The 20,954-nt window shown below is 43.4% G+C and overlaps 1 protein-coding gene across 1 annotated transcript in view; it reads right to left on the reverse strand.

Annotated features, from left to right (window-relative positions):
- Nucleotides 1-1,832: 1,832 nt before the first annotated feature.
- Nucleotides 1,833-20,954, reverse strand: part of Serpine2 (serpin family E member 2) — a 65,263-nt gene continuing 46,141 nt past the window's right edge. Inside the window, exons 4-9 of the mRNA XM_021198251.2 lie at nucleotides 18,911-19,108; nucleotides 10,239-10,437; nucleotides 8,916-9,016; nucleotides 6,934-7,020; nucleotides 4,313-4,396; nucleotides 1,833-2,476 (exon numbers count right to left, since the gene is read on the reverse strand). Coding sequence (XP_021053910.1) covers nucleotides 2,439-2,476; nucleotides 4,313-4,396; nucleotides 6,934-7,020; nucleotides 8,916-9,016; nucleotides 10,239-10,437; nucleotides 18,911-19,108 — 707 coding nt within the window. The 3' untranslated portion in view covers nucleotides 1,833-2,438. The remainder of the gene's footprint in view (nucleotides 2,477-4,312; nucleotides 4,397-6,933; nucleotides 7,021-8,915; nucleotides 9,017-10,238; nucleotides 10,438-18,910; nucleotides 19,109-20,954) is intronic.

A 20,954-nucleotide genomic window follows, 5' to 3' on the forward strand; every position in this document is an offset into this window, starting at 1 on the left:
TGGGTGGAAGTGAGAGGAAAAAGAATTAAAAAGGCAAATGATATTGTTTTCCATAAAAACATAAAAACTACTATAAAATGTCTTTTTTTTTTTTTTTTTTTTTTTTTGGTTTTTCGAGACAGGGTTTCTCTGTATAGCCCTGGCTATCCTGGAACTCACTCTGTAGACCAGACTGGCCTCGAACTCAGAAATCCGCCTGCCTCTGCCTCCCGGGTGCTGGGATTAAAGGCCTGCGCCACCAGGCCCGGCTTGACACTCATCTCTTGACTGGACATCCGAGCCCCAGGTTCACAAGCCCTTGGCCTCTGATAAGAGTTATATCACAGCGTCTCCACCTTGGGCCTTAGGATTTGGACTGAGATGTGTTGCCATCCTCTTTGGTTCTCCAGCTTACAGATGGTGTACTGCAGGAGTCTTGGCCTCCATCATCATAGCAGACAGTTTCTGTAAACAACCCCCCTCTCCTGTGTCTCTCCCTGCAACATACTAGTTCTTTACCCAGAAGGCTCCAAACAATAGGCACATGAGCCAATGCCACACAGAGGAAGACAGAACATAATGTCATTCCACTGCCACTGCCACTACAGTTTTAAGTAACTCACAACGTATTAATGACTCAGGGTAGAATAAAACCCATTAGGACCGGCTTTAGTAGGCGTTACTAACAAGGAGCACATTTAGTAGAATGTATGAACTATTCAAAATTTGGCATTCTTTCTTCTGTGGCTGTAATTACACACAATTAAGTAGTTGCAAGCAACATAGTTTACTATGTTTACAAGTAACGATTATTGTAAACAACAAGATCAAATAGTGCTGAATATGACTGACATTTTGATGTAGAATAAGGTGTGGAACTCCTGGGCTTAAAAAAAAAAAAAAACATTCTTAAGTTTTTGACAAGAAGAGTTTAAATAGTTTTAATTTTTTTTACATTTGTGTGTGTGTGTGTGTGTGTGTGTGTGTGTGTGTGTGTAACTACAGTGTGCATATGAAGGCCGGAGAACAACCAGTGGGAGTCAGTTCTCTTTCCTCCACGTAGAGATTGAACCCAGGTCCGTCAGCCTCGGCAGCAAGCTCTTTTACCTGCTAAGCCGTCTCACCGCTCCAAAGTTTTCAACTCTTCTGATGACAGCCTATACAAGCCAGGACCTCATTTTAAAATGCCCTGTACATGGTCACATACATGTAATGCATGTAATGTTTAAATTCCATGTGAAAAATTATCCCCAGCTGAATGAAACAAAAAATTGTAAATTCAAAGAGCAACCATTCCAGCTGATCACCAAAAGCCAAACATTTACCGTGACTTAGATCTCTGAAGAGATGGAGCTCTCCAGAAAGTTCTTTCTGTACTTTATAAAGAATAAAGGCCGTGCAGCCTTAGGTACGGCTCAAGTGAGTGGCAGCCGAGAGCAGAGCTGGGATGGCTGTAACAGTCACTGCTGGAGAAGCTCTAGAAATGGAGAAGCATCGAGCCTAGGAACAGGGACTGCTTGCCAGGTTGTAAGAAAAAGAACAGAAAAAGTCCAGGGGGGTCTGAAGCTCCCGCAAGCTGCCTCCGGAGAGAGGCTTCTACTTCCAATGCTATTAGGAGGCTGAGGTAAGGTTTTTGAAACAGCTGCTGTTTTTTTTTTTTTTTTTTTTTTTTTTTTTAAATATCATTTTCTTCAAACAAAGAAGTGGCCTCTTTTAAATTTTTTTTAACTACTTGGAGCACTTTATTTTATTGTTTTTACGTTATACAAAATACAAAAATGCCAATCCAAAGAGTACACACCAGTAGTGACAGGCACACATCTTGACAGCAAATGGTGTCCAGCGAGGAGACATTAGTTTTCCAACTTTATTTTAGTGAACACATGCAGTATATAAAACAACAAGAGCAACAGCAACAGAAACAACACACGAAGAGGCTACGGCTTTTGCTAGCTCCGCCCCTTACCACCCTCAAGCCTTTGGGTGGAAGTGAGAGGAAAAAGAATTAAAAAGGCAAATGATATTGTTTTCCATAAAAACATAAAAACTACTATAAAATGTCTTTTTTTTTTTTTAACCCCTCCTGTCACACTGATTAATCCTCTCTCGGAAAGTCACACATATAAACAAGAACGGAACAAAAATGCTGAACTTGACAGACAGCAAATACCCGAGAGGGTTGTTAGCCTAAGTAACTGATCAGTAGTTTAAAGAAATCTTCTAGACATCGTGAAAGCCGCCTGTTCATCCTTCAGTACAGCACTGCAGCCATCCAGCCCTTCCTTCTGACACAGCCCCGACCAGAAACACTTGTGTCACTTAACTGCTGCTATGAACCAGTTTCAAAAAAGAAAGCAGTGTATAAAAATATTTAACAGAACTATGAAAGATGTGGGGGAGGGAATCTTTCTTCAGAGCAAAGTTGACTTGGCTTTGCGTGGTTTTCCTCTGTCCGTCTTTCAGGGCATGTTCACCTGGCCCAGGAACAAGATGGCACCTAGAGGGTTAAACAGAGATAATGTCTGACGTTATAAAATTAATCTGTGGTGCTGCATGCTGGGGAGAGAAGGAGCCATGGCTAACCTGTTGCTCAGCTGTGCCATTCCACAGAACTTTCTCCAAAGGCGGGAATAGTCTCCGCCTTCACCGAGCAAGTGATGCCACAGGAACTACTCAAATGCAGAGCGGAGTTGAGGACAGTGTGACTAAGATGGTGACATTTTAATTATGTGTCATTTCAATTGAGTTTAGGTTAAGTAGCCACAAGTGTCTAGAAGCTTCAGTATTGGACTGATCAGCTCTGATACATTAATGAGGACATAGCAAACATGAGATAAAGGAACAAGGAACTGTATCTTCTGATTAATATAACGGCAAAAGAGACCATGCATCAGCACAGTGCATGGATGTGAAGCCAACCTTCCCATCAAGGCAGGTTTATACTTCACAATTAAATACAAAGGGGAGAGCTTTAATATCCTTATCTTACTTTAAAAAGATCTATTCTGGTTATGTATGTGTGTGCCTGTGTGAGTTTATGTGTGCTGAATGTATGTGGGTGCCTACAGAATCCAGGGGCATCAGATCACCTGGAACTAGAGTGACAAGCTGCCTGACATGGGCACTAGGGACAGAACCCAGGGCCTCTGCAGAGCGATAAGCACACTCTTAACGGCGGAGCCATCTCTCCAGCCTACAATCCATTTTTTTTTAAAGTTATTTTTAAAAAATATTATCATTTAATTAAGAAAATTTTTCATATAATATTTTTTGATCAGTTATTTTTTAAAAGATGACTTTAGTGGGCTGATGAGACGGCAAAGTTGGTGAAGTGTTTGCCACGTAAACACGAGGACCTGGGTTCCAGCCCCAGCACCCACAGAAAAAGACAAATGTGGTGATGCTTACTTATAGCTTATAATCTCACAGAGACCAAAAGGGTTCCAGGAGCCGGAAGGCCAGACAGCCCAGCCTAATCTTCAAGTCCTAGGCCCCTATCTCAAAAAACCCAGGATAGATGGCACCGAAGGAATGACAAACAAACCGAATTTGTCCTCTGTCCTTCATATATGAATATATGTGCACATGCATCCATACAGCTGCCCCCACTTACTCACCACATACAACCCCCTACACAATACATACATAGCACACACTCCATACGTACACATATACATACATATACATACACATCACATACACCCCCCCACATACACACATAGCACACTATATGAACATATATACATACATATACATACACACACACATCACATACACCCCCACCCACATACACACATGCACACATAGCACACATTCCATATGTACATATATACATACATATACACACACATATCACACACACACACACACACACACACACACACACACACACACACACACACAGTAAAGATCAGAGCCCAGTTTAACATAAAAGCTGTGGAGCCAATGTCAAATGGACAATTCCTAAGGCATTAAATCTGAGTGACCCCACAGAAGTTGAAGACACAGAGTTTGTTGTGATATTTAAGGTATTTTCAAAACTATGAAAAAGATTTCAATAGATGTCAAAATTTTCAAAGGGCATGTTACACCTTTTCATGTTAAAAACCACCACCTTCTTCCAAATCTACAACCTGGGCAATAGTTAAGAGATCCCACCAAACTCTAACACAGACTTTATTTTCCTGTCTCTTTAAAGTGGGGGAGGGGTTAGTGTCTCCTATAGCTGGCATGAAGAAAACAGATTAAGGGCCACACTGACGGGGTCCGACGCTAGCTACACCGGGCCTTTCTGCACACAACCAGCTGGCGGTGAGACAGAAGAGCCACTCACCTGTGGGGTTGTGTCGGATGCAAAACAGGAAAGGCCTGTCTACTATGAACCAGGGAGGCGATGACCTTGCAATTAGGATTGCAGCTATGGAAAGAAGAAGAAATGATGTGTTATCCATTAAGTACCAGGGCAGTGATGACACCCAGAGGCTGGCGTCTGAGGATATGTTTGCTTTGTCTTCTAAGCTGGCATGCTATAATGGTCTCAATGGTCACTATAAATTGGGATGGCCTTTTCAGTTACTGTCTCACATATTCGGTAAAAGCCCCATCTTCACAATAAATGTTCTTAGTTTTCATAGATTTATGGGGAGTGAATGACAAACACACTATATAGCTCTTGGGACAGAGACTGGCACCAAATGAGCACCCAGAGAATATTTGCTGTCATTATAAGCTATTTTTACTCACACCATCTGCTGTGCTGATAAAGCCTCTAGACCTCTTCATCCTACCCACATCCTCTCTGCATATCAAAGGCCAGCTCAGAATGCTTAACTGTCGGCTCTGCGCCTTCTCCTTTGGTACATCATTTAGAGGCCTTTTGTGACAGCAACACAGACTGCTCATCTGCACCTGCTATATTACACCATCGCTCGCTCAACTCACTGGCTGCAGATATCTGACTTAGAAAACAACTTTTTGTTATTCTTGTAATATAGTGGGGATAAAACCCAGGACAATGTGACCCCTAAGCAAGTCATTTGCTACTGAACTACAGCTTCGCCTGAAAGAAAGGTTCTTTAGACACATAAGTCTTAGACCTGCCTACTTTGACCAATGGCTGGCCCTGTTTAACAAGACCATGGTGAGGCTAAGGAAAGAGAGAAGGGTAGTATAATTATTAGTGTCTGGCACACTGGCTCAGTACTTTGCTCAAACTTCTGGAAAGCATAAATGATGTGGCTTGCTCTTAGAAAAGGAATACTGGGAAGTTATGCTGGGTAGACTGCTTCATCCAGAATTACAGTGAGAGAGCATGCAGTGTAGACTGGTGACACTCCATTGAGGCACTAGGCCCTTCACAGAGGCTACTAAGGACACAGAAGGACCTAAAGGTGAGGCACCAACCCAACAGGCCTGATATCCTTATGACGATGGGGTGGGTCTCTAGGGACATGACAAAACCACATGAGCACACAAGTCTCATGAGCACACAAAGACCTCAAGAGAAGCCAAACCTGCTGCCACTCCAACCCCAGACTTCTGGCCTCAAGAGCTGTGGGAAAAAATAAACATCTGTTGTTGAAGTTCTCTGGTCTCTGCCATCGTTAGGGGACCCTGAGCTGATCAATTCAGCAGCCGCAGCATGCTGACACAGAGCCCCGGATTTGATCTAGCCTTCTGCCGTAGTGGTCTTGAAATCCCTAGTAAAATTTAGAACAAGTGAGTCTACATTCCCATTCACACAGGGCTCCTGTACAAATCATGTAGGTGGTCCTGCCTGGAACAGTAGTTGGCAAGACGGACAAATCATTTTAACATGTAGCATCACCTAGAGAAGACAAAGGGTATTAAAAAAAAAATCAAAACTAGTATTCCAGGTCCTTATGTTAAGTGCTGTTTTAAAGCAACAGGAAAAAAAAAATCAGCATTTATTCTGGAGGTGATAAGGTGCTGACTCTGTAGAGTAAATGATAACTTTGCTTCATGACTAGAAATTGTCAACCGTCTAGCAGGATGTTCAGTGAAGCTAGTCTATGAGCTTACAATCTCATAATCCAATCTTCTTATCTCAAAACATGGACGATTGATGGTATTGCTGGTGCTGGTGGAGACAAGCTTAGGTCTTCCTTCCTTATAATCTGCCAAGGGGAGAGATGCAGATGTTCTAATAATCAAAGAAGGCTGCCCAGCAATCCTGGTGCAGTCCTGTAGACGATGCTGAGAGACTGGAGGAGCTATGCTCCTGTACTTGTTGTTATGTTTCAATTTAAAGATGAGCCTTCCTGGTTGGTAAAGTAGCCAGATGTGCTTTATCCTGCTGAGAGCAGGGACCAACATGCAATGGTACTCAGGCCAGGTTTACACTGCCAACCCCTGGTTTGATAAATAAAGTTTTATTGGAAGACTGGGTGAGTCATACCTACTCAGTTGTATAACTCTGATTGCTTTTTTTGCTGTATTTGCAGACTTAAGGTTTTGGGCTGAAGACAGTAAGGGCTGCATGGCTCAAATAACATGCTAGCTAGCTCTTTCCAGGGAGATGGAACTCCCTTCCTAGATGAAATTCCTACACTATCATACTTTATCTTTTCTCAGTGTTAAGTGTTCAAACCCATGGCCTTGTGTATGCTGGGCAAGTACTCACACCACTGAGCTACACCCCTGATATCAACACTGTCATCCTCATCACCACCATCATCAAACACTTTACCCGTACTCACTGGTGTCTCCAAGGCTCCTTCCTTCCTACCTCCTCCTCCTCTTTTTCCTCTTCCTCTTCCTCCTCCTCCTCCTCCTCCTCCATCATCATGAACTACCATCAGCTCATCATACTCATTGCTATCTCCCAAGGGTCAGCTTTCAAGACTCCCTAGAAGTCTGCTAAGCTGAAGAGTGAACCTGGAGTGTGTCTGCTTTCCTATTGGCTGTGGCCTTGCCACACGAGCCAGCACTTACTTGTTGCTGCTGAAGCTTTGGTTCCATCTTCACTGACTTCAATTTTTGCTTTTTGCAAGATGTGAGAGACATGAAGGTTCTCTGACCCTGTTCCCAGAAAACACAAAATCAGCACTTCTTTGATGAGCGCAATGCCATCTAGAGTTATCAGGAGTAACCTCAAAGCCACGGCAAATTCCAGCTTATGAAAAGGGTCAGAAGTAACTTGATAGCCCTGCAGACTGTGGGCCGTGCATGCCTGTCTCTTGCAGTAGATTTCAATTTCTGCTAAATGATTTGCAATTGTTACTTCTGGGATAGATTCCCAGACCCTAAATGTTTTAGTGCCTCTAATCACTTCAACTCAGATGACTATTAATTTTATTTTAAAAATGAAAAGAACAAAGATCTATAAATATGCCATGTTTTTTCCAGAAGAAGGAAGACAATTATATAATCTAACTCAACTGTCTATCCTAGAGAAGGTTTCAGATGGGGAAACTGAGGCTCACGAGGTTAAGAAATCTGTTCCTAGTCCCATGGTCAGTGGCCAGAAGTGCTGGCTTTCATAGCCACACTGTCTGCCAGCACAGCAATGTGAGAAGGGAACTCCTGGGAAGGGCCAGAACTGCAGCTGTGCCTTGGGGATCCTCCAGTGAATTCAGTTCCCTCAGATCCCAAAACAACCACACAGTTCCCAGGGCTGCTACTACCCAAAAGGACACCAACTCTTGTCAGCATGAGCATGATGGGATATGGGTCTGGGAAAGAGAACAAAAGAACTTCTCTCTCTCTCTCTCTCTCTCTCTCTCTCTCTGCACAAATAGCCAGCTGTGACATGGCTAGCTGAGACCAGGTGTCTGTTTATATCGCTCAGGTCACCCGAAAGGTTAAAGAGAACAGCTCAAGAAGAGTCAGGGTGCCTGGCCTTCCTCCTTAGCATTCAGACTCTAACAGGTGATTTTGAACAAGAAGTGCTTCTTTCTCAAACTTTATTAGGCCAAGGATCCCATTAAAATAAAGGTGTGATTCAGGGGTCTGGATCCAAACCAAGATATGCATTTCTAAGAGGATTCTGAACAGGTTATGCTAATGTGCTGGGCTGGGGACCAAGAATGAGAAGGGCATGGGAAGATGGATCAGTGGAGCTGCAATTCCAGCGAAGGTGTGAGGGTGGGTTAGGGGTGAGGGGGGCAGGTGCTTCTCCCGCGGGAGATATTCAGATACTCTTGAGCACACAACTGGAATTGGTAATAAAACTACCTCTCTACCAGTCAAGGGTTAAAATACACACCAGAGTACTTTGCATGTCCAAGCTATAGCTCATCATTGGAAATTGTGTTCTAAATGTAGACGTCAGAGACCTGACCCATTCAAACAATTCCAGGCCTAATGGCAAATACAGAAAGAGGATGCTAGGTATGTGTTATAAATAGCTGCTTGGGTGAAGGACAGTCTCAATGAGAGGTATTGAATTTGTTACTTCAGACAAATGGCAAAATACATTTCTGGATACAAGGCAAGCCTATAGTAGTTTCTCTGTGGAAGTAAGCTAAATGTTTGAGAATTCAAAAATCTTAAAGTTTTTTTTTTTCCAAACCCCAGGGAAAAAAATTTATATTCAAAAATAAAGAACAATGCAGTCCTAATTAAGAGGCCAACTCAGGGGTTACACAGGTCCCCAGCAGTAGAGCACTTGTCTAGCAAGCATACAGACGTGAGTTCAAGTCCCAGAATCAGGGAAGGAAAAAAAGCCAAGTGTTTGGGTAAACAGGCAATACAGAAGTCCTTATCTTGGTGGTCCCTCGGGCCTCAGATGAGATGCAGGAGGAAAGGATGAATGCTAACTGAGCCGCTGACACTCAACAGCATCCTTTGGCAATGCATCAAACTAAAATTAGCACAGGTTTAGGGCAACATACTCCTGATTTTCCTATTTCTTTTTTTGAGCAAAGAAGGACCTGTAACATTTTCTTGAAATTTACATTTTAAACTTGACATACTTGTTATTTTTGCAAAATTTGCCTTTGATGGCTCAAACATCTCAGTAATGCCAAGGGCTTTCAGTGGCTCCTTCAGATCTGTTTGTGCCACAGCTGTGAATCTACAGGAAAACAAAAAAACATAGGGGAGGATTAAAACATGATGTAAGTGATTCGAACATGACAAAATCAGGGCATAGATTGAAACAGGTTCTTTAAGTAAGACCTTGTCATCACTCTGAACTGCAGCCTGACTTCTAAACCTAACAGTTAAATGCCAGGTAAGTAGATGACACACCCAGGTGTGACTGGAAGACGATACTAGATATTTAGCTAAACATTATTGAGTGGCTTTCTAGAAGAGCACATTTAACATTTAAGATGTCTTTATTTTTATCTTTTAGGTGTATAAGTATTTTTCCTATATGCATGTATGTGCCTGTACATCTGGCCCCAAGGAAGCCAGGAAAGGGCATCAGATCCCCTGGAACTGGAGTTATAGATGGTTGTGTGACACCATGTGGGAGTTAGAGACAGAATCCAGGTCCCTTGCAAGATCAGTGAGGACTCTTAACCATGGAGTCACTTCTTCACCCCCTCAAGGAGGAAGACTTCTGATATCTGTAGACGCATTACATTGACTATTCAAGACTTAAAAGTTATTAGGATTCTTTGTTCCCACCGAGGTGTGGATAGACACTCTGGATTGTGGGAAAGCTGGTAATGATGAAAAGTTCACAGAAAGGAGGCAGATTTCTCCCCCTCCACACACACACACTGGAGGGAGAAGGCGTTCTTTGAACTGTTAGAAAGGATGATGCACACAGAATTGGGTTTGCTTTTGCCCCAGTCGTAACATCAGAAATTCCATCTGTAATTTACTTAAGGGGTATAAAAGGTAAGCTGCCTTCAATACTGATGGAATACAGTCTCACGGGCCTTGGCCTGTAACAGCTTCCAGCAGGAACCTGAAGGATCAGTGAAGTTTGTTGTCTCACCAAGCTCCTTCGACTACTGTGTTCTAATCCATACCATATGAAAATTTGTATGTATTTTTTCAATTCTCCAATGGAAAGAGATATGTCAGAAGTTGTCACAGAGTCATGAAGACCTTGCACTCATGGGGGTTCTAAGGCCAGGGCTGCCTGCTCTCCTTCAGTATCCTTGTTGTCTCACCACAAACAGGCACCGCAGGGTCTCAGAGAAAGCATTCAGAAAACACAGCCTGGTTCTCTCTAAAGTGCATTTTCCATAAGACCATCTTAGCACCCTGGTTCTAGTATACAATATGATAGCTATCCCTTGAGCAGGGCATCCTTTCTTTTTAAGGAAAGGGGCACTCACTTGGGCAGGACCAGCTGCATCCTCTTGGGTACCATGGTATTCATCCAGCTATCGATGGTCTTGGTAGTGATGTGAGGGATGATGGCAGACAGTGGGGTGGAGCTCTCTGTTGGCAGGGCGATCAGCATGCTGATGCTCTCACCATGGTAGGGCAGCTCAATGAAGTTGTACCATAAGCCATTCGGGGTGCTGGTAGACCCTAAAGAAACCAGAGGCAGATCCAGTGTATGCCTAATGACTTCTGGGGTGGGGGTGGGATAGGGAGTGGGGCAAGTGGCTGGCGGTCACCAAGGAAGCCATAGGAGAGAGACAGTAATTCAGCCCGCAAAGCTCCCTTTGCTACAAATAGCTTCCTCAGAAGGACAAAGATAAGGACAATGACTTCTTTCTTCCCCAGTGCAGAATTCTCTGTCTTCAGTCTAGACAGAACGCCTCTGGGCACCGCTAAGCTCACTTTAATTCTGCTGAGTCGAATGTAAGTAGGCTATTAGACCGCTCGGTACTCACCACACAGTGCTTCGTAAGAAGTTGACCTTTATACAGGCAAAAGAATAAATTAAAGCTACTTTTGAGTTTGCTTTGTTTTTTTTTTTTTTTTGTTTTTTTGTTTTTTTTACATTCTACTTTGTTTTAGAAAATACATGGTATATTGTATTTAAGGTATACAATATGACAGTCAAGGCAAGACACGGCCAAAGCATTTCTACGGTAGAGCCAATTAGCACACCCATCATTCCTCATAGTTTCCGGTTTTCAAATAAAAGAGGAGGGAGCTAGGTGAGAAGCCAGGTTTCATTTCTCTTTCCCAAGCGCAGATGCACTATGACCAGCTACCTCTAAACCACCGCCACCACTAATTATAGGTATAATAGACTATATCCTCAAACCACGAGCCAAAACTAAACCCTTCCTGTCTTTAGCTGCCTTTGTCAGAAATTTTCCTACAGCAACAAGAAAAGGAATTCACACAGCAGCAGAGAACAGCCTGAGACAGCAACGGTGTAGTATGACTGAGCAGTCAAAAGGTCCCCGTTGGCATTCTAAATTGATGGGACAACTTCTCAAGCATGTGCTAAGCACTAAACCCTTTAAAGATGAACTCCGTGAGCTTGAGGAGGTGCCATGGTCTCCCCATGTCATCTGTCTATACAGATGGAAATATAGGGATATTAAAGTATGGACCTCATGAGGTTGTTGAGATGATCAAATGAAAAAAAAAATACACAGCAGTAAGCAGGGTGCCCATGGGGCCCCCTTTTCTTCTCCTACATGAAGTACAACAAAGAGAGAAAAGAGGCAACAAGTTCTTAGGATTGTCACTGGGTTTTTCTTGGTGGATGGCCTTGTTTGTTTGTTTTTGAGGCAATGTTTCGCTGTATAACAGCCCTGGGTATCCTGGAACTCGCTCTGTAGACCAGGTTGGCCTCGAATGCACAGAGACCTCCCTGCCTCTGCTTCCTGAGTTCTGGGATTAAGAATGGACACCACTACAAGGTGGAGAATTTTGAACAGGCCACACCTCCAGAGAAGAAGGAAAGGAGATCGAAGAAAGAAAGAGGGCAGCAAGAGACAGAAAGTGAGCAAGCCCTGTTGTGTCACAAGCACTTTAAAACACCTACAGTGTAAGGTGCTAGAAGAGCTGCCGCCATCATCTTCCAGGGACAGCTGGGATCTCTTCTCTCCAAGCAGAGATTGCACTGGGCTGTAGGACAGCCAAGGAACCCAGTGCCAGTGGACTCAGCTCGGAATTGCTGTGAGCTCACACCAGTCTGGATTCCAGGTCGGGACTACCCAAGAAGCAAAATGAATAGATTTTGTCTTTACTTTTAGCCTGAGTGATAAAACGGTCTCAGTAGAAACTGAAAAATCAATGAGAAAGTGGGAAAATGCCCCCACCTCCGAATGAGCCCTTTAATCCTCGAAAGAAACATCAAGTCTCTGGCTCTAATGGGGCTAATTTTTAGAAACTGTGAAATGCAGGAAGTAGTTATTAAATTATCGCTCTGGGGCAGGAAAGGAAGACCTGGTGAGAGCAATTGCTGTGTAAGTCAGCTAAGGAGGATTGAAGCTGTGAATGATGTGGAGTATGAGCTGGAGTGGGTGGAAGGTGGGGCAGTAAGCAGGCTCACACCCAGCCTTGACTGGATACATCGTTACTGACCAGTAGAACCAGCACAGTTAACTATTCTGTGTAGTCACACATTCACTGGACATCTGACCTTTTTCTACCTCTGCATTGGACCCTAGGACTGGATGACCACTACCAGCAAGTAGGCTACATCTGTCCATACCCATGGTAAACTTGTCATCTTGAGAAGTCGGGAGATGGATGGACACCTCTGTTCTCTCTTCCATCCTAGGGACTACAGTCCAGCCTTCCCTGCCCCCTATAGCTTTTTACAGAGGGCAAATATGAGATTGAGGGCATAGGCTTGAGCTGAAGAACCCAGATTTAAAGCCAATCTGAATAGCTCCCTCAGTCAATGACGTTAGTAAAACTCTGCATGACAGTACACACACACACACACACACACACACACACACTCAGCACAAGTTGGCACATAGCACCAACTTTCATACTGATGGGAGCAGCTTTGTAACCACTGACCCATTTTTGAAACACAATCTTGCTGGAGATTCCAGACTGACCCCAAGCACGAGATGTGGGGATGACAAAGCACAGGCCATGAGATGCTTAGGTGCCTTACTTCTTGAAGGACTGGTTGGTGACTCCTCAGAGTGTAGAGACAGAGCTGACTTACCATGGGAAACTACATCTGCAGCAGAGGGTGTGACATCTCCCTGTTAGGACAAGTCACACAGGAAAGGGTATTTGGAGCCAGGGCATGGGCCTCTGGCTGTTCCATAGATCTTTCTTTTAAAGTGTCATATCCTAAGCTGTCTAAAACCTGACATCTGCAAAGTGCACTGTGCTCTTCTGGGAGGAGGATCTCTGTGGTGTGCAACACATGAAGCTGCCCCCTCACTCAGAAAAGGAACAAGGAAGCTTTCTCTCTTAGATGAAAGATATAATTAGTCAAGAGTCAAGTATGAAAACTGTGGATACTTTTCTTAGAAGATCCATTTAGCCCAAGAGCTTTTATTCTAGAAAGGTCCTTGTCATTCTTTGATTCCTATGGTTAAGTCCTACAAGGAAGGACATAACTGAACTCACTGAAATGCTACTAATGCTTTATGGTTTGTACAATCAAGGAGACCGTTTTAAATACTTCCTATCAGGAAAGCATTATAAATGGTAATGACCTTTAGCTACCAGTGGGTTTCCTCATCCCACTTGAATAGAAAGTGAAAAACGTATTTGGAAACGACAAACAGATCCTCTTGAGAATGGCTGTCTACATTACAGACTGGAGTCCAAAGCAGGCCTGAAGACAGCTTATGGGAAAGCAACAGGCCTAAGGAACTGGGTGAGTCAACAGAAGTGCTCTATTGGGAGATCTTGGCAGGCAAGGACAGAATACAACTAGTCTTGGGAACTACAACTTAGTGGACAGCCAAAGGGGATGTACTATAGGTGGATGAATACGAGCTGAAAACAGAGAAAGAAGGAAACTGGAGGGAGATAGGTGGACAGTGGAGACAGTGCCTGCCACACAAGTATGATGGTCTGAGTTCAATTCCCAGTACCCATAGAAAAATCCAGATAGGGTGCCAAACTTGCAATTCCAGTTCTAGGGAAGCAGGAAGAGGTGGGTCCTGGAAACTCAGTGACCACTCAACCTAGCTGACAGTGAGTATCAGGTTCAGTGAGGGACCTTGCCTCAAAAAATAAGTTGAAGAGTGATTGAGGAATATACCCAATGGGGACTTCTGGCTTCCAGACACACCCTTGGACACAGGTGTATCTGCATAATATGAGATGTGCACACACACACACACACACACACACACACACATACACACACACAGAGCAATCTGATTATTTGTTGTCCCCCATCCTCACCCCAGGATAAGGTCTCTATAGTATAAATTCAAGCATTTATGCTGAACATTTTTAATAACTTTGATCAGCAATTCCTATTTAAGCAAATTTCCTGTAGGAATTGTGATAAAAGCCTTCACAAATGTATGCAAAAGAAAACTTAGTGATTATTTATTAGAGGAAAGAAGCAACTGACTAGCCAGAAAAATATGTAAGTTTATACCATGAAATAATGTGCAGCTAAAAATTGGTCTTGTAAATCCTAACAAATTACTGAAAAAATATTCTATGATACAGTAGCTAATGAACCAGATAGATTATGGAATAAACACTGCAGCGTAATCTTGTGCGTGCAGAGGCTTCAAAATATACTTCATATATTCATAGAATAGGTAAAAAATTATGTGCCTAGCACTTAATAGAGGCTTTTTTCCTAGGAAGTGAGGCTATTGGAAGCATTTTCTTCCTGCTTTATACATATGGCAGCTGGCTTTGCAGCAAGCGAGCCTGAAATCCCTTTCACTAAACAGCACTTCAAAGCTCTTTCTAAATAAATAATAATAATTAAAAAAGGGTCTCTTTGGAAAGGATGGACCATCCAAAAACTGCCCCACCCAGGGGTCCATCCCATAATCAGCCACCAAACGTAGACACTATTGTATACACCAGCAAGATTTTGCTGAAAGGACCCTGATATAGCTGTCTCTTGTGAGGTTATGCAAGTGCCTGGCAAACACAGAAGTGGATGCTCACAGTCAGCTATTGGATGGAACACAGGGCCCCCAGTGAAGGAGCTAGAGAAAGTACCCAAGGAACTGAAGGGGTCTGCAACCCTATAGGTGGAACAACAATATGAACTAACCAGCACCCCCTGAGCTTGTGTCTCTAGCTGCATATGTAGCAGAAGATCGTCTAGTTAGTCATCATTGGGAAGAGAGGCCCCTTGGTCTTGCAAACTTTATATGCCCCAGTACAGGGGAACACCAGGGCCAAGAAGTGAGAGTGGGTGTGTAGAGAAGAGGGGGGTGGAGGTAGGGCATAGGGGACTTTGGGGATAGCATTTAAAATGTAAATGAAGTAAATACCTAATAAAAATTGAAAAAAAAAAAAAGGGTCTCTTCTTGAAGGTCTCTCTTAAGAGGCACAAGTCAGAAGTATTTCTCTCCCTCTTCATTTTCTTCCATCTTGCCTTGGTTCTGCTGGGCAGGTCTCCTCAGAGACACCAATGACACCTTGGGAGGGAAGTAAAGTCAGAGCCTCTCTGAATGGCAGTGTTTCAGCAAGAGGACCCAGAAAACACATGACAGGAGGCCCTGTGAGTGTGTGGGTTCCACAGCAGCCTCTTGAGTCCCGGCTGGTAGTGTTGGCAGAAGGTAAGTATATACGGGCAGAAATGGCCAACAGGCTAAGGGGTCTTCAGTCATAAAAATGAATGCCTGAGTGAGCCACTGAAGCCTGCTGGACCCTCCTCACAGGCCCATGCATATAAGCTGACCTTATCCTCATAAGCTGCTCTGGTGGCGACCTGTGAATCTAGGGGATGTATGACAGTCTCACGTCACACAGCCGAGAAGGAAGCCAGACTACAACCTGGGATTCCAGCTAGACCCGATAACAGACACAGATAGGAGGGCAAGAAGGATGAGCCCAGACTGGCCACTGTACAGACTTGTAATGAAACGGGACAGAAGCAAGAAGAATACTCACATAGTCTATCCTGAGCTCACTACAGCAGTCACAGTGGGCCTGAAGCAGCCATGCCATCAGGTTGGGTCATCTAAGCACATCTTAATGAAGGCATTCTATAAGGCACAGGATGAACACGGGGAAAACTGCTACAGATAGGTTATAACTGGTGGTCACCTCCCAGCCTTGTGGGGTGGGTGACCTAGGGGGCAAAGAGCTCCTGATCTCATGCTCAGGTTCCGGAAGGAGCTGAGGCCCTGAAGGGTAAGAAGGCTGTAGCCTTGGTGTCATTGAGGGGAGAGACTGGGACATTAAAGCCACAGCTTTCTCTCCTCTCTCACTAGTCTCCTGCTGTTTCTATACTGGCCACTTCCATAGGAAGCCAGAAACAAAGGAAGTGCCATCAGGAGGACTCGCTGCAGAAACTGAGGTGAAGGAGGCAGGAAAGGAGAGGGAATAAGGGAAGGGAGATAGAGATACTCATTCTCACATTCTCCCCTCTGTCCCTCCCTCTGTCCCTCTGTCCCTCTGTCCGTCCGTCCGTCCGTCCGTCCGTCCGTCCCTCCCTCCCTCTTTGTCTGTGTGTCTCCTTTCTCACTCCTCTCTCTATCTGAACTGATAAAATACATGTATATCAAGGATGCCATTTGGTAGTAGAGTCTTTGTCTAGCCTGCCCAAGGTCCTGGGTTCAATCATTCGTATCTGTGAACACCTCTATGTTCTTGGACAAATCTGTTCTTAACTTTGTATATGCCCTTAAGTGTTTCTCTTTGAGAATAGATTATATAGTCAAGAAGCGCATACTATATTTCTATAAAAAATTACATGTCTGAATCTTCCAGAGGAATATCTAAAGAATCATCGTATTTTAATCTCCCGTTTTGAATTGTAGGCCCACTGTGTGAAGATTTTATTTAAAAATAAAGCATTTCTGTCTGGCTATGTACTAGGGTATTGTTAGAATTCCAAGGTGTCCTTAAGCAGCCCAGCCCAGTCCAGCAGGGAGGGGTCAGTGTGACTGGAGTGACTTTCAGGCCAAAGGAGCTAACTCCTATGCTCAGGTATTTGGGGTGAACTTCCTGTAGTGTCACGATATTTTTCAATGAACATTTATCAAATAGCACATTTGGAAAATGTGCTCCCAGAAGACTGCTGACTGACAAGATAGAAAGTGTTCTGATAATACACTCAGAAGCCATGAATTAACTTCTACCACAGGTAGCCAGCACCATGGTCAACTGGATGTAATGGTGATTGAATATGCAAAAGGACGTACTTAGGGGCTGGAGAGATGGCCCAGTGGTTCAGAGTGTGCTCTGTCCTTGTGGAGGATGAGAATTCAGATACTCCAGCTCCAGGGTTTCAGATACCCTCTTTTGGCCACTGTGGGCATCTGTACACAGGCACACACAGAATCAAAAGACAATTTCTTTCTTTTTTTTTTTTTTTTAAAAGGAAGATACAAAGAAATGAAAGGGACTACTTAGGACCCAGGGGGCCAGGATAGACTGGAGAATTGAAGACTGACATATAGACAGGAAAGCGATTTAAGGTGAATCAAGAGTGTTTCAATGATGTGAAATGTAAAAGACAACCAGTCGTGGTTATCTGTGCTATGGAAAGAATGTTATCTATGGGAGACTCTTTTCCCTATCTATAAGGTTGATGATACACGCTCACTGAAAAGAAAATTAAGGGGCTGGAGAGAAGGAATGAAAGCTCGCTGTGTAAGCAAGAGGGCTTAAATTCCAATCTCCAGAAACCACATAAAAACTGGGAGACGGGAAGATAGTTGGAGCATTTTGGCTGTTAGCACCAGTGAGAGATCCTGTCTCAAAAGAGATAATGTTAAGGGTTACGGAGCAGGACACAATGCCCTCCTCTGGCATCCACAGGATGCACACCTGTACACACCCACCCACCTACACCCCACACACTGACATGCACACATCCATACACAGGGCATTTCCATTTTAAATACGGAAATCCATGTGAAATCCTACCACTGTGAACATTTTACTGAGCCACTCCCCAAGACATAACTGTATAGACAAATGCACAGAAAGTATTTTTGTAAGCATGGTTCATCTGCATCTGCTGTTTTATAACCTGCCTTCGGAAATCAGATACACAATGCATAATCTTCCGATTTATGTAGCTCTGAATCTAATTACCTCCTGCGTTCCAGAACACAGTCATGTCTCAGGATCTACAGTGTTTAGCATACTAAAATCCCTCACATTCAGTGTGGTCTTTCCATGTAGCCTATATCAATCCCACTGAATATTTTAAATCATCTGTTACTCATAATACTTCATGCAGTGTGGATTGCCACATCATTATTCTGTTTAAGGACAATGACAAGGGAATAAAAATCTGTGTATGTTCAATATACAGCCAACTTTTTTTTTTTTTTTTAATATTTTCCATCTTAGGTAAGTTAAATCTGATGACACAGAACCTGGGGCTCTGAATGTAGCTTTGTATCAGGCTTCTATTTATTTGCCAGTGTGTGATTATTTTTGGGCAGTTAGCTCTCTGGAGTGGGGCTGCTGGGAAATGATATAGAGAAAGTCCTTCAGATAACAGATCCCTACCACCAGTAATGCTCAAGGGGCCATCTTATGCAGTAGCCGTAAGTGGGTTTTATTAGCCTTCCTAGTTTCTGTGAGAAGTAAAAGAGAAATAATTTTTATTTGGCAATGTAAGTGTGCTAAGGGTGACTTGATAGATTCCTCCGTATGTTTAATATACACACGCACACACACACACACACACATATATATTGTTAATTGTCTTTTCATTCTACATTTTCAACGCAGAAGCCTACATAGGTGACATGTTAATACACAACATTTTTACATGGTTTTAAGAAACCTCCCAGAAACCTCACCCTGCTCTGGAGTTCTGGCATTCCAGGTATGAACCATGTCTCCCAGCCTTTCCCCCGATACAAAGATCTGCTCTTGATGAAAGAGTACTGGAGGCCTTGGCTTTCTGCTATTAGTACATTAGAACAGACCTCACCCAAACTGCACTCACCGGAGCGGAACACGGAGAGCTGAGCCAGCATAGGGACTTGGTAGGATTTCCCATCACCTGCCATGAATGTCCGTTTCTTTGTGCTCTCGGGTTGAAACCGGGACTTCCATAAACCCTTGAAATACACTGCATTAACGAGGACCAGCCTGGTAAGGGCACCATCGATCAGATTTGGGGAAAGCAGGTTATCAATCATGCCTGTGAAGAGCAAGGGAAGAATATCAGCCATGGAGGCCACACTGAGGGCAAAGGGCAGCTTGCTGCAAAGACACAATTAAAAACAATTTTTTTTTGAAAGACTTAAATCAGACATTCTGATCTCATGTAGCCCAGGATGGCCTCAAACTCTATGTAGCTGAGAATACAACTTTTGATGCTCCTGCCACTCCTGAGTGATGGGAATTCAGGATGTGGCACTGTGTTCAATTCATGTGACGTTGCAAGTTGGATTAAGCAAGTACTCTACCAACTGAACTATATGAACAACTTCTCAACTGGATTTCTAAAGCACACTTTTTATACTAATTTTTTCTCATTCAAATTGGAAAATTTTAAATAAAACTGAAACTTTGAAATTGCTAACAAACAAAAAAACCAAAAACCTTTATTAAGAGTTTACCAAACTTCAGCTCAAGAAATCACAATTAGTTCCAAAAGTTCCTTGTTTTAGAAATGTTTATGCATCTAGAATAAGCTATATTTAATTAGGAACTGTTTTAGATGTTTTTACTGACAACTGTCATGTAACTGCTGACGAGGGTCCTAGGTATTCATGAGAAAACTTGTTTTGGTTTTTCTTTGTTTTTAAGCCACTAGGCTCATGACATCTCCACCCGAGTAAATGTTCTGGCTTGTGAAATGTTAAACTTTGTTTCTTCGAATTGTTCAGAGATGCTTGGGATCAATCCCTGGGCCCACAAGCCACCTGACAATTCCAACAAGAACTGAAAAGGAATACCATGCCACTGTTTAAGGGTAGGGCACTGAGCTAGGCTCCAAGGGTACAGAGGAGATGGGGTTAGCCTACAGGAAATGGCTTTGAAGGCAAGTGTTCTCCTGCTGGAATGCTGGGATGTAGGATGCTACACCTCATTGCATCACTAGTGAAGGAACAAACAGGCTCTTCCCACTTCAGAGTGTTGGAGGGATCCTTCAAAGCCAGCCATGCTTGAAGTCCAGGTTTCTTGGAAGGTTTAAAGATGTGTGTGTGTGTGTGTGTGTGTGTGTGTGTGTGTGTTTGTGTGTTGAACAGGCATTTCTTATTCCCAAAGCTATTAAAATTTAATTCAATTGATTTTGGTCTAGATATATACCAACACATAAGATACATTCAAGTTATAACACATAAAATGGTAAGAGTAAAATCAACATCTTCCAAAGAGGCCGGATGTCTAAATTAAGCCGAAAACTCTATGTCCCTTACAACGAAGCTCAAGAGTGAGGAGTCCTAATACTGTCTCTGGAATGAGCTGTGTTATGGTTTGCATATGCTAGGTCGAGGGAGTGGTACTATGAAGGTGTGGCCCTGTTGGAGTAATGTGGCCTATGGGAGCAGGTGTGTCATTGTGGGTGTGGGCTTTAAGATCCTCATCCTAGCTGCCTGGAAGCCAGTATTCTGCTAGCAGACGTCAGATGAAGATGTAGAACTCTCAGCTCCTCCTGCACCATGCCTGCTTGGATGCTGCCATGCTCCCACCTTGATGATAATGGACTGAACCTCTGAATCTGTAAGCTAGCAGCAATTAAATGCTGTTCCTTATAAGAGTTGCCTTGGTCCTGGTGTCTGTTCACAGCAGTAAAACCCTAAGACAGAAGTTGGTACCAGGGACTAGCATATTGCTGTGATAGGCCTGACCCCATGCTTTTGTTTGGAAGAATGTGGATTTGGGGACTTTGGCTTTGGAAAGCAGCGGAATGCTTTAAATGGGGCTTAATTGGCTATCCTAGTAGGAATATGTAAGACTTTATTACTAAGAGTAATTTGGCCAGGCAGTGGTGGTGCACGCCTTTAATCCCAGCACTTGGGAGGCAGAGGCAGGTGGAT

Source organism: Mus pahari, chromosome 5 (assembly GCF_900095145.1).
Source record: "Mus pahari chromosome 5, PAHARI_EIJ_v1.1, whole genome shotgun sequence".
Classification (NCBI taxonomy): domain Eukaryota; kingdom Metazoa; phylum Chordata; class Mammalia; order Rodentia; family Muridae; genus Mus; species Mus pahari.